We start from the raw sequence: 19,713 nt of genomic DNA, 5'->3' as shown, positions 1-19,713 counted from the left end.
GCGCCGTCCCAACCTTCGCACTCTCTCTCCCGCTACTCTCTCCTCTTCCATCCTATCATCTCTTCCCTCTGCTCAAACCTTCTCCAACCCATCTCCTGATTCTGCCTCCTCAACCCTCCTCTCCTCCCTTTCTGCATCCTTTGATTTTCTCTGTCCCCTATCCTCCAGGCCGGCTTGGTCCTCCCCTCCTGCTCCGTGGCTCGACGACTCACTACGAGCTCACAGAACAGGGCTCCAGGCAGCCGAGCGGAAATGGAGGAAAACTCGCCTCCCTGCGGACCTGGCATCCTTTCACTCCCTCCTCTCTACATTCTCCTCTTCTGTTTCTGCTGCTAAAGCCACTTTCTACCACTCTAAATTCCAAGCATCTGCCTCTAACCCTAGGAAGCTCTTTGCTACCTTCTCCCTCCTGAATCCTCCTCCCCCTCCCCCCGTCATGACGTTGGCCTGTGGGTAAGGTTTATGACCCCCCCCCCCCATAAGTACCTTTCTCTCTTCCTCTCTTACTGACCCTACTGAAGGACTGCTGTCCTGTTAAATATAGAGAGTCTGGGAACATCAAACAAATGTGGAAAGGTACCACATATTTTGTTAATAAAACCAGTTGGAAATATGCTTGGGAACGTAATGAGTATGTATGTCAGTTCGGTTGTCATCTGAGACATTATGACTGATGACAGGACGACATAAACTGTACCTGAGAAAGTATACACCCTCTAGTTATCAGAGTCACATGGAATTGTTATGCAATTGAAATGTTTGATATTGAAAATGTTTGTTAGGAGATGAAATGTAATTTTAGCTTCCGAATGAGAGATTTGGGTTTTCATAAGGAAAGTGCCCTGCTCGATCAGTGGCCAACCCTGTGAAGAGACAGGGGTTATAAACGATGAAACACCTCCCTCCCCCTCTCCACTATATAATCCTTTGACGAAAAGATAACCAGGTAGTTCCAGTACGGGAGGGCTGCAGCCTCTACGTTAGAAGGACACACATGTCAAGTACAGAACTAAGCCAACCTCGGCGTGAGCTATGGTATGAACTGGTATGAACTTTGAGCTTATTCACTACAGAAGTGCTACTTCCTAGCCGTTGAGTTAGCAGCGGCCGCTGTAACGTGGGCTAGGAAAGGACGGACGACGGATTCAGTCTAACAGACGGACGAAGATACCACCACGTATCCAATTGACCACCAGAGACATTCTTCCGAGTAACAGGAAGATCTGTTGGCCAACCCGGCCAACATCTACGACCAATCTACCGAAGCGCAGCTCAGAGTAAATATTTATTGCATTTTCCTTTTCCAAATGGGCGGTAATTTAGAATGCATAAGATAATGTATTTACGATAGCACAGCTGCTGTTTCTTTGTTCCTAAATCTTCCCGCTCTTTCATTCAAGCCCAACCCCCTTTCCTTTGTGTAACCAGCCGTCATATCTGTTCCGTCTACCGGGACGTTTTCTGTATGACGACATTGTATTCTGTGTATTTGTAATTCTGTGTGATTAGTTAGGTATTTAGTAAATAAATAATTAGACCCAATTTTGTATTGCTGATTCAACTTGTTAGCCAGGGTTCGTGAAGATAGCCAAGAACTTACAACTTTCATTATGAGACTGAAAATAAGACAAGGGTTAATATTGACTGCTATCGAGGTAAAATATTACTAAGTATTTTAAGAGTTTATTCGGAAGATAACAGCTCTATAAACGTTCTTCCGTGGTGCCCCGACTTTCTAGTTAATTACATTTACATGATTAGCTTAATCAGGATTATTAATTACAGAGAAATCATTTTATAAGTTAGCATGTCATATCACTTAATCCGGCATAGCCAAAGACACGACACCCCCCTCCTCCCTCTCTGCGGATGACTTCGTCAACCATTTTGAAAAGAAGGTTGACGATATCCAATCCTCGTTTGCTAAGTCAAACGACACCGCTGGTCCTGCTCACACTGCCCTACCCTGTGCTTTGACCTCTTTCTCCCCTCTCTCTCCAGATGAAATCTCGCGTCTTGTGACGGCCGGCCGCCCAACAACCTGCCCACTTGACCCTATCCCCTCCTCTCTTCTCCAGACCATTTCCGGAGACCTTCTCCCCTTCCTCACCTCGCTCATCAACTCATCCTTGACCGCTGGCTACGTCCCTTCCGTCTTCAAGAGAGCGAGAGTTGCACCCCTTCTCTAAAAACCTACACTCCATCCCTCCGATGTCAACAACTACAGACCAGTATCCCTTCTTTCTTTTCTCTCCAAAACTCTTGAACGTGCCGTCCTTGGCCAGCTCTCCTGCTATCTCTCTCAGAATGACCTTCTTGATCCTAATCAGTCAGGTTTCAAGACTGGGCATTCAACTGAGACTGCTCTTCTCTGTGTCATGGAGGCTCTCCGCACTGCTAAAGCTAACTCTCTCTCCTCTGCTCTGCTCTCATCCTTCTAGACCTATCTGCTGCCTTTGATACTGTGAACCATCAGATCCTCCTTGGGCATCTCCGGCGCGGCCCACGCTTGGATTGCGTCCTACCTGACAGGTCGCTCCTACCAGGTGGCGTGGCGAGAATCTGTCTCCGCACCATGCGCTCTCACCACTGGTGTCCCCCAGGGCTCTGTTCTAGGCCCTCTCCTATTCTCGCTATACACCAAGTCACTTGGCTCTGTCATATCCTCACATGGTCTCTCCTATCATTGCTATGCAGACGACACACAATTAATCTTCTCCTTTCCCCCTTCTGATAACCAGGCGGCGAATCGCATCTCTGCATGTCCGTTAGACATATCAGTGTGGATGACGGATCACCAGCTCAAGCTGAACCTCGGCAAGACGGAGCTGCTCTTCCTCCCGGGGAAGGACTGCCCGTTCCATGATCTCGCCATCACGGTTGACAACTCCCTTGTGTCCTCCTCCCAGAGTGCTAAGAACCTTGGCGTGATCCTGGACAACACCCTGTCGTTCTCCACTAACATCAAGGCGGTGACCCGATCCTGTAGGTTCATGCTCTACAACATTCGCAGAGTACGACCCTGCCTCACACAGGAAGCGCCGCAGGTCCTAATCCAGGCACTTGTCATCTCCCGTCTGGATTACTGCAACTCGCTGTTGGCTGGGCTCCCTGCCTGTGCCATTAAACCCTACAACTCATCCAGAACGCCGCAGCCCGTCTGGTGTTCAACCTTCCCAAGTTCTCTCACGTCACCCCGCTCCTCCGCTCTCTCCACTGGCTTCCAGTTGAAGCTCGCATCCGCTACAAGACCATGGTGCTTGCCTACGGAGCTGTGAGGGGAACGGCACCTCCGTACCTTCAGGCTCTGATCAGGCCCTACACCCAAACAAGGGCACTGCGTTCATCCACCTCTGGCCTGCTCGCCTCCCTACCTCTGAGGAAGCACAGTTCCAGCTCAGCCCAGTCAAAACTGTTCGCTGCTCTGGCACCCCAATGGTGGAACAAGCTCCCTCACGATGCCAGGACAGCGGAGTCAATCACCACCTTCCGGAGACACCTGAAACCCCACCTCTTTAAGGAATACCTGGGATAGGATTAAGTAATCCTTCTAACCCCCCCCTTAAAAGATTTAGATGCACTATTGTAAAGTGGTTGTTCCACTGGATATCATAAGGTGAATGCACCAATTTGTAAGTCGCTCTGGATAAGAGCGTCTGCTAAATGACTTAAATGTAAATGTAATGATTATTTTTTAGTCAAACATATCTGTTTGAGCTTCTTGCGGTGAATTTGCAGTCTACAAATGATTTGTAATTATGTTCTGGCCCCACTCAAGAACAAAATAGCAATTAATAATAAATCGAACGGCGGCTAAATCTAGTGGATGATCTGGACTGATTAAAGTGGATTTAACAGGTTACATCAATAAAGGATCATAGCTTTCAGCTGGTCAGTCTGTCATGTTTCAGCTGGTCAGTCTGTCATGTTTCACCTGGTCAGTCTGTCATGTTTCACCTGGTCAGTCAGTCTGTCATGTTTCACCTGGTCAGTCAGTCTGTCATGTTTCACCTGGTCAGTCAGTCTGTCATGTTTCAGCTGGTCAGTCAGTCTGTCATGTTTCAGCTGGTCAGTCTGTCTTGTTTCACCTGGTCAGTCTGCCATGTTTCACCTGGTCAGTCTGCCATGTTTCACCTGGTCAGTCTGCCATGTTTCAGCTGGTCAGTCTGCCATGTTTCAGCTGGTCAGTCTGTCATGTTTAACCTGGTCAGTCAGTCTGTCATGTTTCAGCTGGTCAGTCTGTCATGTTTCAGCTGGTCAGTCTGCCATGTTTCAGCTGGTCAGTCTGCCATGTTTAACCTGGTCAGTCAGTCTGTCATGTTTCAGCTGGTCAGTCTGTCATGTTTAACCTGGTCAGTCAGTCTGTCATGTTTCAGCTGGTCAGTCTGTCATGTTTCAGCTGGTCAGTCTGCCATGTTTCAGCTGGTCAGTCTGCCATGTTTCAGCTGGTCAGTCTGCCATGTTTCAGCTGGTCAGTCAGTCATGGAGGGTGTTTTGTACACAGCCTATACCCATCGATTCCTGAGTAATATAACGTATAAATCCATCATGAGCTCCAACTGAATAACTATTTCAACGGTGTAACTCCAGAAGGACCTAAAATACAGGGTTGTTTTACTCGTTTGTAAACAAGCCAAGGATTCAATCTGTAGAGCTGAAGATCCGCGCTACAGCGCAATTGAAATTTGAAGGCAATGTTAAAAATCAATGTTCCCGTGTTTGTGAAGACTGCATTTACCGGTAAACGCTTTCAGCTCCATCGGAAATTACCTTTCAATTTCAACCGCGGTATAGCAAACCAACACTGTATAGCCTCAAATCGGGGAACTAGGTTCAATCCGATCGCCCCTTTCAATGGCAATATTTTCTCGTTCTCGGAGACCGCACTAACTGTACATGCCACATTTGTCAGTCATTGGAAAATTACCTTTAAAATGCTGCATTGTCCAAATCCCTGATGGCCTTGAATCTTGGCTGAGGTTAAAACTACCATTCTGATCTCATGGATGGTTCTAGCATTGAAAGCTCCGTTTATGAATTTCAACATGTCTAATGTCAGAGTGGTTACATTTCTCCAGACCCATCACTCAGCTGTTTACCAAAACAGTGGCGGGGTTTCCGCGTTGTTGTTGTTTGAACTGCAGATCGTAATTCACCTTAGCCATCATCCTCAACATTTAACTTGAATCTCCATAAACATCACAAAAGAATTGCCTTTAAAAGTCAAGTGCAGTCTGCTTGTGGACAATGTGCCTTTGTCAGTTTATTCATGGGTTTGATCAAACAGAAAAGACAGATTAATAGTCGTTCAATAACAATGTTAAAATCAGACATGGTTAGTGAACAATGAAACTTCACACAACAAAAACAAGTGTCCTTTTGAGATATAATACCACTCAGGACACTGTCTTCTATCATAGATGAACAGGGTTGAGATATAATACCACTCAGGACACTGTCTTCTATCATAGATGAACAGGGTTGAGATATAATACCACTCAGGACACTGTCTTCTATCATAGATGAACAGGGTTGAGATATAATACCACTCAGGACACTGTCTTCTATCATAGATGAACAGGGTTGAGATATAATACCACTCAGGACACTGTCTTCTATCATAGATGAATAGGGACTCCTGGTGCCAGGACACTGACTGACTGCTCTCTTTGAAAACAACTGACTTTCTACCATGTTCTACAAGTTCAGTCAATTTTTAAAGCAGTGGCAGCAGAACGGTTTCTCTCCAGAGTGAACTCCCTGGTGGTTTCTGATAACCTGACAACGTTTCTCTCCAGAGTGAACTCCCTGGTGGTTTCTGATAACCTGACAACGTTTCTCTCCAGAGTGAACTCCCTGGTGGTTTCTGATAACCTGACAACGTTTCTCTCCAGAGTGAACTCCCTGGTGGTTTCAGATAACCTGACAACGTTTCTCTCCAGAGTGAACTCCCTGGTGGTTTCTGATAACCTGACAACGTTTCTCTCCAGAGTGAACTCCCTGGTGGTTTCTGATAACCTGACAACGTTTCTCTCCAGAGTGAACTCCCTGGTGGTTTCTGATAACCTGACAACGTTTCTCTCCAGAGTGAACTCCCTGGTGGTTTCTGATAACCTGACAACGTTTCTCTCCAGAGTGAACTCCCTGGTGGTTTCTGATAACCTGACAACGTTTCTCTCCAGAGTGAACTCCCTGGTGGTTTCAGATAACCTGACAACGTTTCTCTCCAGAGTGAACTCCCTGGTGGTTTCAGATAACCTGACAACGTTTCTCTCCAGAGTGAACTCCCTGGTGGTTTCAGATAACCTGACAACGTTTCTCTCCAGAGTGAACTCCCTGGTGGTTTCAGATAACCTGACAACGTTTCTCTCCAGAGTGAACTCCCTGGTGGTTTCAGATAACCTGACAACGTTTCTCTCCAGAGTGAACTCCCTGGTGGTTTCTGATAACCTGACAACGTTTCTCTCCAGAGTGAACTCCCTGGTGGTTTCAGATAACCTGACAACGTTTCTCTCCAGAGTGAACTCCCTGGTGGTTTCAGATAACCTGACAACGTTTCTCTCCAGAGTGAACTCCCTGGTGGTTTCTGATAACCTGACAACGTTTCTCTCCAGAGTGAACTCCCTGGTGGTTTCAGATAACCTGACAACGTTTCTCTCCAGAGTGAACTCCCTGGTGGTTTCAGATAACCTGACAACGTTTCTCTCCAGAGTGAACTCCCTGGTGGTTTCTGATAAACTGCACATCACTATTGCGTTGTCAGGTTGCGAACGATTCTTTTTTTTTTGTGAACGACTCTTTTTACGGACTCATTTTTCTGAGTGACTCGTTCATTTTAGTTGTTCGTTTGACCTGCTGGCCGCATTGAGTCCTACTATAGGATTGACACACGCTCCTCCTCCTCCGGCTCAGCGGCTCCAGAGACGTGCTCTGACCAACAGCTGTCTGTCATATAGCCAGGCAGGGAAAGATAAGCCTGCAGAGAGCGCAGTGAACAAAAAGACCTGTTTAGATCTGATAACTGAACGCATGGTGCAAGAATTAATACAATTATCATTTACCTTTATTTAATTAGGCAAGTCATTTAAGAACAAATTCTAATTTTCAATGACGGCCTAGGAACAGTGGGTTAACTGCCTTGTTCAGGGGCAGAATGACAGATTATTACCTTGTCAGCTCGGGGATTCGACCTTGCAATCTTTCAGTTACTAGTCCAACGCTCTAACCACTAGGCTACCTGCCGCCCCTCTGACCACTAGGCTACCTGCCGCCCCTCTGACCACTAGGCTACCTGCCGCCCCTCTGACCACTAGGCTACCTGCCGCCCCTCTGACCACTAGGCTACCTGCCGCCCCTCTGACCACTAGGCTACCTGCCGCCCCTAATTCATTAATAATTGAATGTTATGATGATACACTGCCTCTGCTCAACAAACTGGAACACAAATCGTTTGGGGGTGCTGCAGTGTGTGAATTATATTGTGCATATTACCCTCACAGCAGTCAAGCCCCTGTAATGACTCTTGACGGAATGCCTTGGCAATCTGGTCAGGCCGTACCTAGTCCTCCTTCCTAGTCAGGCCGTACCTAGTCCTCCTTCCTAGTCAGGCCGTACCTAGTCCTCCTTCCTAGTCAGGCCGTACCTAGTCCTCCTTCCTAGTCAGGCCGTACCTAGTCCTCCTTCCTAGTCAGGCCGTACCTAGTCCTCCTTCCTAGTCAGGCCGTACCTAGTCCTCCTTCCTAGTCAGGCCGTACCTAGTCCTCCTTCCTAGTCAGGCCGTACCTAGTCCTCCTTCCTAGTCAGGCCGTACCTAGTCAGGCCGTACCTAGTCCTCCTTCCTAGTCAGGCCGTACCTAGTCCTCCTTTCTGGTCAGGCCGTACCTAGTCCTCCTTCCTAGTCAGGCCGTACCTAGTCCTCCTTCCTAGTCAGGCCGTACCTAGTCCTCCTTCCTAGTCAGGCCGTACCTAGTCCTCCTTCCTAGTCAGGCCGTACCTAGTCCTCCTTCCTAGTCAGGCCGTACCTAGTCCTCCTTCCTAGTCAGGCCGTACCTAGTCCTCCTTCCTGGTCAGGCCGTACCTAGTCCTCCTTCCTAGTCAGGCCGTACCTAGTCCTCCTTCCTAGTCAGGCCGTACCTAGATTTTTGTATTTATGGCAATCACAAATATACATTGCTTAAAGACACTTTTACAAATGACAGCTCCAATAAGCCCCTTATAGTGAACGAGAGACTTGTAGAATAATTTCATCATTCACCGGGAGTGGGTCCTGCATGCTCTGGGCATTACTGACTCGAAAGAAATTTGGCAAAAGATTAGTTATTTTGATTTAAACGAGTCAAAAGATCAGAGTCTGTAAAAAGAGCCAAACTTCCCATCCCTACAATGCAAAATATTTCCCACAAACAGAACACTGGTGGGGTTTCTCTCCAGTGTGAACTCTCTGGTGAACTTTAAGAGAACCCAATGACATAAAAACATCTCCACAAACAGAGCACTGATGCCTTCTTTCTTCATGTGTGGTCCTCATATGGTCTCTCAGGGTTTTCATAGTTGGGAAGCATTTGCCACAATCGCTGCAGAGGCACGATGGATTCTCTGGTTTCTCTCCCAAGTAAATATGTTTTAGTTCATTTGATGACATAAGGGAACTGACACAAAGAGGACACTTATATGGATTATCTCCTGAATCCATATAAGGTGCCACGGTGTGGCACCTCATATGAGTTTTCAGATGGTTTGGTAGTTTAAAACTTTTACTGCACACATGACATGTAGGCGATTCCTCTGTGTGAGTCTGCATATGGTTCTTCCATTGCTGCAACAAGCTAAATGATTTGCCACATTTCTTGCAGTGATGATTATTTTTAGTTGAGTGAATTCTCTGATGTGTTTTTAACCCGCCTAGTGTCTTATAGCGTTTACTGCACACAGGACATTTGAATGGCTTCTTATTTGTGTCAGACTTCAGTGGTTCTTTCAGCTCACTGGTTGTCTTGGCCTCAGTGAAGACTTGAGAGCGTTGTCGTTTCTCTGCCTGTGTCCTCCTTGATTTGAGGGTCTTTAACACAGGTTCCTCGCTCTCATCCTCATCCACACTTACAATGATTTCACTGTGAGCTGCAGAACAGTCTGGATTTACTGCAGAGAGGAACAGAGAGTCACTGGTTGGTTCTGATACTCTGTAGTCCTCTCCATTAGGTTCTGTTTGGATCTGTTCAGTTGTGTTGATGGGTAGAGTGTACCTCTCTCTGTCCTGATCAGAGTACTTTTCCACACAGCGAGGAGCAAGAAATATGAACTCTACAACATCTGTGGAATCAGACTCAAGTCTGTGAAGCTGCTCTTCCTCCTGACTCGTCCTGAGTTCCTCCTGTTCCTCTTTAATCTGTGTGGGCTCTGGGTCCTGCTCCCCCAGACTGGGGCTCCACTCCTGCTCACAGTGCTGCTCCTCAGGGGGAACCTCCTCTTCAGGGACAGTTAGCTGCTGGGGGTCTGGAGAGGAGATGGAATAATTAGCCAGTTAGACAAAAACAAAGACATTTCAAATGTATCCAGATACACTCACGTGTCTATGCTCTGCTGAGGCTGAAGGGATAAAGCACATAGTAGTGAATCTAGCCAGGAGGCTGGCTGCTCTTTGCTTTGGCCACAATGAGAAATGACAAGGGATGAGAGGGCTTAGCTACTTACATTAGGCTACATCACATCCCAGAGGGCTTAGCTACTTACATTAGGCTACATCACATCCCAGAGGGCTTAGCTACTTACATTAGGCTACATCACATCCCAGAGGCCTTAGCTACTTACATTAGGCTACATCACATCCCAGAGGGCTTAGCTACTTACATTAGGCTACATCACATCCCAGAGGCCTTAGCTACTTACATTAGGCTACATCACATCCCAGAGACCTTAGCTACTTACATTAGGCTACATCACATCCCAGAGACCTTAGCTACTTACATTAGGCTACATCACATCCCAGAGACCTTAGCTACTTACATTAGGCTACATCACATCCCAGAGGGCTTAGCTACTTACATTAGGCTACATCACATCCCAGAGGGCTTAGCTACTTACATTAGGCTACATCACATCCCAGAGACCTTAGCTACTTACATTAGGCTACATCACATCCCAGAGGGCTTAGCTACTTACATTAGGCTACATCACATCCCAGAGGGCTTAGCTACTTACATTAGGCTACATCACATCCCAGAGGGCTTAGCTACTTACATTAGGCTACATCACATCCCAGAGGCCTTAGCTACTTACATTAGGCTACATCACATCCCAGAGGCCTTAGCTACTTACATTAGGCTACATCACATCCCAGAGACCTTAGCTACTTACATTAGGCTACATCACATCCCAGAGGGCTTAGCTACTTACATTAGGCTACATCACATCCCAGAGGCCTTAGCTACTTACATTAGGCTACATCACATCCCAGAGGCCTTAGCTACTTACATTAGGCTACATCACATCCCAGAGGCCTTAGCTACTTACATTAGGCTACATCACATCCCAGAGACCTTAGCTACTTACATTAGGCTACATCACATCCCAGAGACCTTAGCTACTTACATTAGGCTACATCACATCCCAGAGACCTTAGCTACTTACATTAGGCTACATCACATCCCAGAGGCCTTAGCTACTTACATTAGGCTACATCACATCCCAGAGGCCTTAGCTACTTACATTAGGCTACATCACATCCCAGAGGGCTTAGCTACTTACATTAGGCTACATCACATCCCAGAGACCTTAGCTACTTACATTAGGCTACATCACATCCCAGAGACCTTAGCTACTTACATTAGGCTACATCACATCCCAGAGGCCTTAGCTACTTACATTAGGCTACATCACATCCCAGAGGCCTTAGCTACTTACATTAGGCTACATCACATCCCAGAGGCCTTAGCTACTTACATTAGGCTACATCACATCCCAGAGGGCTTAGCTACTTACATTAGGCTACATCACATCCCAGAGACCTTAGCTACTTACATTAGGCTACATCACATCCCAGAGGCCTTAGCTACTTACATTAGGCTACATCACATCCCAGAGGGCTTAGCTACTTACATTAGGCTACATCACATCCCAGAGGCCTTAGCTACTTACATTAGGCTACATCACATCCCAGAGGCCTTAGCTACTTACATTAGGCTACATCACATCCCAGAGACCTTAGCTACTTACATTAGGCTACATCACATCCCAGAGACCTTAGCTACTTACATTAGGCTACATCACATCCCAGAGGGCTTAGCTACTTACATTAGGCTACATCACATCCCAGAGGGCTTAGCTACTTACATTAGGCTACATCACATCCCAGAGGCCTTAGCTACTTACATTAGGCTACATCACATCCCAGAGACCGTAGCTACTTACATTAGGCTACATCACATCCCAGAGGCCTTAGCTACTTACATTAGGCTACATCACATTACTCTTATATGCGGTTGGCCAGCAACATACCACCCTGCATACCACTGCTGGTTAACCACTCAAGCTAAGCAGGGTCAGTCCTGGTTGGTCTTTGGATGGGAGACCAGCTGGAAGTGGTGTTGGAGGGACAGTAGGAGGCACTGTTTCCTCTAGTTTAAAAAAATATCCCAAGGCAGTGATTGGGGACATTGCCCTGTGTAGGGTGCTGTCTTTCAGATGGGACGTTAAGCAGGTGTCCTGACACTCTGTGGTCACTAAAGATTTTGGATAATTGGAAAATAAATGTGGCGTTTTCCGAGACACATTTTGCCCCAGTGCCTCTGACTACTCAGAACAAGCCATTTCCAACAGCAGAGCTGCAGGTGGGAATCTATTCCAGCTTGGCTGATAACGGAAAGTCTGCTTAATAATATATTCCTTTAGATATTTTATTTCAAATTCCCCGTTATAATGACCAACAGTCCAAGTCCACCGCCACAGCAAATTGAATTGTATTTAATTAACTTCCGGCTTCCCGCGGACTGCTCAGGTTTTTTGCAAGGCAATTCAAAGCAACACCAGCGTAAATACGCCAAAGGCAATTTGAATAGACAAAGCCATCGATCACGTGACACCATTCATTCTATGTGAAGACTCAATAGCACATTTGAAGCCGGTTCTGATGGCTTCTCATGAGTGAAATGTATGTAGACTAATGCCTCGTTTAAAACTGGGAACTCGGAAATATCCGACTTCGGTGCGTTCAAAACAACTGGGAACTCGGGGAAAAAACGAACTCAGATTGGGAATTTTTTTATCAGTCATCCATTTCCAGAGCTCCGACTTTCCGATCACTGACGTCATGATTTGAACTCGTATTTTCCGAGCTCCCAGGTGTCTTAAACGCGGCAATAACACGCGCTGTTTCAGCTACTCCAGAAAGTTATGTTGCAGGCAGCTCAGTGGCGCCCCTCTCATTGAGTTTGTCAAGCTGATGTTCAACCGGGGTACTGCAGGCTGCCATTAGCTACTAAATTATCCTTAACTTGTGTACATCTGGAGTATTGGAAGCATTTATTGGTACAATAATTGTTTTCGAAATGTGTTTATTTACACGAAGATTGGCATTTTCCTATTCACTATAATGGGTTATCTTGTTTTCTGCTAACAATGCCGGCAGTAACGTGGGCGGCCTTGAAGTTCGTGCGGTGGCTTCGTTCTCCCCTGAAATACACCAGCGTTGCTTAAAAACAGCGCATTCTAGCCATGTTATGGGCTAAACTAGCTGCCCTCTGATGGTTATTTGTTACCCGTGTAAACCACCCCCTCTCGCTCTCTTTAAAGACCTATCTACGAACCTGCTCCCAACTCCAGAAGAAGCCTCCGTAGACGTTCAATCTCCTCCTTTGAACGAGAGAGTTCTTGTTCAATCGTCGTTTCCACCGCCGCCATTATCTCAACAGTCACTGCTGCTAGTGGCTCCTGGTACTGGGCTATCCACCTTTCCTCTATCCCAAATATGTTAACGGCTGCCGATATTAATCGCTTGGCTATAAACACAGTCAACAACTGTGGTTTCGCCATTTTGAAGAAACATTTAACTTGAGACTGTCGTCCATGAGTTTCTTCTTCTTCTTTAAGGTTTACAGACTACATCCAAAAAGGTATATTGCCGCCACCTACTGGGTGGCGTAAAAACTGGTACTTTCACAAAAAACTAAATAATTATATATACAGCACCAAACAAAAGTTTGGAAACACCTACTCATTCAAGGGTTTTTCTTTATTTTTACTATTTTCTACATTGTAGAATAAGAGTGGACATCAAAACTATGAAATAACACATATGGAATCATGTAGTAACCAAAAAAGTGTTAAACAAATCAAAATATATTTTAGATTCTTCAAAGTAGCCACCCTTTGCCTCGATGACAGCTTTGCATACTCTTGACATTCTCTCAACCAGCTTCATGATGAAGTCCCCTGGAATGCATTTTAATGAACAGGTGTGCCTTGTTAAAAGTTAATTTCTGGAATTTCTTTCCTTCTTAATGTGTTTGAGCCAGTCTGTTGTGTTGTGACAAGGTAGGGGTGGTATACAGAATATACCCCGATTTGGTAAAAGACCAAGTCCATATTATGGCAAGAACAGCTCAAATAAGCAAAGAGAAACGACAGTCCATCATTACTTTAAGACAGGAAGGTCAGTCAATACGGAAAATGTCAAGAACTTTGAAAGTTTCTTCAAGTGCAGTCGCAAAAACCATCATGTGTTATAATGAAACTGGCTCTCACGAGGACCTATTAAATAATAAAAGTAAGACAACTAGACTTAGCTTTTAAGTATTACATACTAAAGAATGACTAAATAAAACGAATTAAATGGATTTTAACACACTTGTGTGAAATCCTATGCCACTGTGATTATTATTATTTGACCCTGCTGGTCATCTATGAATATTTGAACATCTTGGCAATGTTCTGTTATAATCTCCACCCGGCACAGCCAGAAGAGGACTGGCCACCCCTCACAGTACGGATTATTTATTTTTTTATGTATGAAATGTATGCATTCACTACTGTAAGTCACTCTGGATAAGAGCGTCTGCTAAATGACTAAAACGTAAAATGTTAAAAATAGCCTGGTTCCTCTCTAGGTTTCTTCCTAGGTTTTGGCCTTTCTAGGGAGTTTTTCCTAGCCACCGTGCTTCTACACCTGCATTGCTTGCTGTTTGGGGTTTTAGGCTGGGTTTCTGTAGAGCACTTTGAGATATCAGCTGATGTAAGAAGGGCTATATAAATACATTTGATTGATAATCTTCTATCGGGGTAACTGTTGCCCCTTTTCTAAAAACAAAGTTTCATGAAATAAACAAAAAAGTGTAAACTGTAGATATTTATTTCCCTTTATAGTTTATTCGCCTACGCATAACCTTCATCCACATACCATTTATTTTCCAAACATTGCTTTCTTGTGTCAGCAATTAGACATTGATCTTAGGGGAGGGCTAGTTACCCCCCAGTACCCTAGGTAATAAACTGAGCTGCCTGTTGGATGCATAGACTAGAGCAAAACCTAGACATTATAATAGCCTCTCTAATAGACCCAATTAAATGAGCGATGCGCATGGTTATTTGTTGCATAGCTACTTTGGGAATATGAACTCATCATGGCCAGAAAAGGTGAGAAATGTGTAATGCAGCGATTATGATATCCAGTGCATTCGCAAAGTATTCAGACCCCTTGACTTTTTCCACATTTTGTTACGTCAATTAATCTACACACAATACCCCATAATGACAAATCAAAAACAGGTTTTAGAATATTTTAAGACCCTTAACGCAGTACTTTGTTGAAGCACGTTTGGCAGTGATTACAGCCTCGAGTCTTCTTGGGTATGACGCTACAAGCTTGGCACACCTGTATTTAGGGAGTTTCTCCCATTCTTCTCGGCAGATAGATCCTCTCAAGCTCTGTCAGGTTGGATGGGGAGAATCGCTGCACCGCTATTTTCAGGTCTCTCCAGAGATGTTCGATCGGGTTCAAGTCCGGGCTCTGGCTGGGCCACTCAAGGACATTTAGAGACTTGTCCCGAAGCCACTACTGTGTTGTCTTGGCTGAGTGCTTGGGGTCGTTGTCCTGTTGGAATGTAAACCTTTTGCCCCAGTCTGAGGTCCTGAACACTCTGGAGCAGGTTTTCATCAAGGATCTCTCTGTACTTTGCTCCATTCATCTTTCCCTCGATCCTAACTAGTCTCCCAGTCCCTGCTGCTGAAAAACATCCCCACAGCATGATGCTGCCACCACCATGCTTCACCGTAGGGATGTTGCCAGGTTTCCTCCAGACCTGACGCTTGGCATTCAGGCCAAAGAGTTCAATCTTGGTTTCTTCAGATCAGAGAATCTTGTTTCTCATGGTCTGAGAGTCTTTAGGTGCCTTTTGGCAAACTCCAAGTGGGCTGTCATGTGCTTTTTACTGAGGAGTGGCTTCTGTCTGGCCACTCTACCATAAAGGCCTGATTGGTGGAGTGCTGCAGAGATGGTTCTCCACAGAGGAACTCTGGAGCTCTGTCAGAGTGACCATCGGGTTCTGGTTACCTCCCTGACCAGGGCCCTTCTCCCCCGATTGCTCAGTTTGGCTGGGCGGACAGCTCTAGGAAGAGTATTGGTGGTTCCAAACTTCTTCCACTAAAGAATGATGTAGGCCACTGTGTTCTTGGGGACCTTCAATGCTGCAGAAATGTTTTGGTTCCCTTACCCAGATCTGTGCCTCGACACAATTCTGTCTCGGATCTCTATGGGAAATTCCTGCGACCTCATGGCTTGGTTTTTGCTCTGACAACTGTGGGACCTTATATAGACAGGTGTGTGCCTTTCCAAATCATATCCGATCAATTGAATTTACCACAGGTGGACTCCAATCAAATTGTAGAAACATCTCAAGGATGATCAATGGAAACAGAATGCACCTGAGCTCAGTTTTGAGTCAAATAGCAAAGGGTCTGAATACTTATGTAAATAAGGTATTTCTTTTTTGTTTTGACTTTGTCATTATGGGGTATTGTGATGTCATTATGGGGTATTGTGATGTCATTATGGGGTATTGTGATGTCATTATGGGGTATTGTGTGTATATTGAATAAGAATAAGGCTGTAACGTAACAAAATGTGGAAAATGTCAAGCGGTCTGAATACTTTCAGAATGCACTGTATGTATTATGTTTATAAATTACATTTAGTCTACTTGAGGCTTAAGTATTCAGATGCATAGCCGCAGGAGTAGGGTTGCTGAAGCACCCCGAGAAATTGTAATAATAATTAAAACATTTAAAAAACATATATATATATTAGTAAAGGTCCAATATGCTACATATATATATATATATATATGCTACTATATATGCTACTATACTAGCATATTGGACCTTTACTAGTCCTGTATTAACGGACCGATATAGCCATCTGTAGCGAGGGCAAATTACTGCATCTTGTTATTCTATTTAGCTACCTGTTTTTTGTTATAAGAGTTTCATTATATATTCTCCATTTACGCAAGGTTACTACTACTAGGCTGCGTTTGCCTTCTTGCAAAGCAATAGACCTACTTCAACCACTGGACACTGCACACGCATGGTCTAACGTTCGCGTGAGGATGAGCACGTCAAGTTCAGTTTTTATAAATGCCTTTTGTGTGAAAACTGGCGCACTGATGTTTTGGGAAATATTTGGGCAACGTTTCTAAATGAGTCACCTGCGTCTCAATATGACTGACTCCAAGCTAAAAAGAATAATAATACAAACAAAAAAAATCCAGTGCCTCTCAGGCACTAAAATGTCGTAATGCTAAAAGTGGTCTCTCCTGTCTTTTAATTCTATATCTATGTTGTTGCTAGAATTGTTTACTTGTATCCATAACAACAGAAGTTCCAACAATGATTTAGAACTTCCGATATTGTGCTTCTTGGCTGGAGTTTGGGTACAAAACATTACCGAGAAGAACGTCTTTATTAGTTACTGTATGAAGCTATGCCATTACATTTTTTCACATGATAACATTTGGTTTAATAAATCATTTCCTTATAACAGTGTATCTTATAATAAAATGAAGGATTTTATTTTTGTCAACAATGGTGGGGACTGTGTTTAGACTACAAATAGAAAATACAAATAATAATTAATCACATTCTTTATTGCATTGCGATTTGTTAGGGTAGTAAGGTGGACAGTGTGCCCATGGGCAGCCGGATGACCCACATCCGAGAGGCCCCGGCTGGGCAGCGGGGTCCAGGCAAGCCCCAGTCTTCAGGCCCGAGGCCTGGGCGTCTGATGCACCAGAGCACCCTGTCACTAGGGGACCCACAGGGATCTGGGACCAGCTACACTACCACACACACTCAGGACTGTACCACTAGATGGTATTATAGAACTGTACCACAACCACACACACTCAGGACTGTACCACTAGATGGTATTATAGAACTGTACCAACACCACACACACTCAGGACTGTACCACTAGATGGTATTATAGAACTGTACCAACACCACACACACTCAGGACTGTACCACTAGATGGTATTATAGAACTGTACCAACACCACACACACTCAGGACTGTACCACTAGATGGTATTATAGAACTGTACCAACACCACACACACTCAGGACTGTACCACTAGATGGTATTATAGAACTGTACCAACACCACACACACTCAGGACTGTACCACTAGATGGTATTATAGAACTGTACCACAACCACACACACTCAGGACTGTACCACTAGATGGTATTATAGAACAGTACCAACACCGCACACACTCAGGTCAGGACTGTACCACTAGATGGTATTATAGAACTGTACCACAACCACACACACTCAGGACTGTACCACTAGATGGTATTATAGAACTGTACCAACACCACACACACTCAGGACTGTACCACTAGATGGTATTATAGAACTGTACCAACACCACACACTCAGGACTGTACCACTAGATGGTATTATAGAACTGTACCACAACCACACACACTCAGGACTGTACCACTAGATGGTATTATAGAACTGTACCACAACCACACACACTCAGGACTGTACCACTAGATGGTATTATAGAACTGTACCACAACCACACACTCAGGTCAGGACTGTACCACTAGATGGTATTATAGAACTGTACCACAACCACACACACTCAGGACTGTACCACTAGATGGTATTATAGAACTGTACCACAACCACACACTCAGGTCAGGACTGTACCACTAGATGGTATTATAGAACTGTACCACAACCACACACACTCAGGACTGTACCACTAGATGGTATTATAGAACTGTACCAACACCGCACACACTCAGGTCAGGACTGTACCACTAGATGGTATTATAGAACTGTACCACAACCACACACACTCAGGACTGTACCACTAGATGGTATTATAGAACTGTACCAACACCACACACACTCAGGACTGTACCACTAGATGGTATTATAGAACTGTACCACAACCACACACACTCAGGACTGTACCACTAGATGGTATTATAGAACTGTACCACAACCACACACACTCAGGACTGTACCACTAGATGGTATTATAGAACTGTACCACAACCACACACACTCAGGACTGTACCACTAGATGGTATTATAGAACTGTACCACAACCACACACTCAGGTCAGGACTGTACCACTAGATGGTATTATAGAACTGTACCACAACCACACACACTCAGGACTGTACCACTAGATGGTATTATAGAACTGTACCACAACCACACACTCAGGTCAGGACTGTACCACTAGATGGTATTATAGAACTGTACCACAACCACACACGTGGGTGTCTTTGGTATGACGTGTCCTGAGATCCTCTTCCTGGTTCTCTCCAGAGTTACTGTGGGCGGAGGCCGACGGCCAACCGCTGGTCTTCTTTCCCCGAGATCCCGCCTACCCCTCCCAGCACACCAGTCAGCTGGACCTGAGTCACACATCCAGCAGCCAATCACAGACACACAGCAGAGACATCCATAACCCCAAAGCCATCATCCCGGTACGACCAACTGTCATTCTGAATGGATGAATGAAGGACCATCAATTGAGCTTTATTTCATTCTGTGTTGTCTCAGTGCAACACATAAGTTCATGTAGTCACTATAATTGTCATAGAGGCAGCTGCCTTCCACAGTACATGGTCATAGAGGCAGCTGTCTTCAGTACTCAATGTCACCAGTAGAGGGAGCTGTAGCCTCAGAGGAAAGAAACCACTGAACAACTGAATAGAATGGAACACCTCTATTCATCTCCCTCTTTCCCACACCTCTCCATTCTCCCAACGATGTCTTCCTCTACTCATCCCCTGTATCTTTCTCTCATATTCCCTGTATCTTTCTATTTCGCCCCTTGTTCTCTCTCGCTGTCCCCCAAACCCCTATTCTCTCTCTCTCTCTCTCTCTCTCTCTCTTCCATCCTTCTACACCCCTCTCTCTCTGGCCCTTCTACACCCTCTAGCTCTCGCCACCTTTCACTCTCTCCATCTCCCCCCTATGTCTTTCTCTCTCCAGTTCAATGTTCTTCATAGGCTGGGTCAGAGTAATTGGTCTCGTAATTGCGACGGCGTGGCCATGAGAGAGAGGACCAATCCCAAGGAGCCCACCCCCTACTGGATGACCTATCGCAGTGAGCACAGGAGTCCTAGCCCCTCTCCCTCACCACGACCCCACTGGTAGACCAACACTGTGGCATCAACATGATATACTGACAGGT

The 19,713-nt window shown here is 45.2% G+C and overlaps 1 protein-coding gene across 4 annotated transcripts; it reads right to left on the bottom strand.

Moving 5' to 3' along the window:
• Nucleotides 1-5,228: 5,228 nt before the first annotated feature.
• On the bottom strand, nucleotides 5,229-13,111 carry LOC106594423 (zinc finger protein 391). Of its 4 annotated transcripts, none has more exons than XR_006770107.1 (3): nucleotides 12,801-13,111; nucleotides 7,882-9,492; nucleotides 5,229-7,810 (listed from the first exon to the last, which is right to left on the bottom strand). XR_006770107.1 is itself a non-coding variant. In XM_045719647.1 (2 exons), exons 1-2 carry the CDS (start codon nucleotides 13,024-13,026, stop codon nucleotides 8,378-8,380), a joined length of 1,341 nt encoding a protein of 446 aa, XP_045575603.1. In that variant the 5' UTR covers nucleotides 13,027-13,111; the 3' UTR covers nucleotides 5,229-8,377. The 4 variants fall into 4 exon arrangements, 1 of the variants encoding a protein (XP_045575603.1); XR_006770108.1 differs by having other exon boundaries at nucleotides 8,022-9,492; XR_006770109.1 differs by having other exon boundaries at nucleotides 5,229-5,546; nucleotides 5,598-9,492; nucleotides 12,801-13,102.
• Nucleotides 13,112-19,713: the final 6,602 nt, after the last annotated feature.

Source organism: Salmo salar, chromosome ssa06 (assembly GCF_905237065.1).
Source record: "Salmo salar chromosome ssa06, Ssal_v3.1, whole genome shotgun sequence".
Taxonomy (NCBI): domain Eukaryota; kingdom Metazoa; phylum Chordata; class Actinopteri; order Salmoniformes; family Salmonidae; genus Salmo; species Salmo salar.
This window is presented reverse-complemented; position numbering and strand designations above follow the sequence as displayed.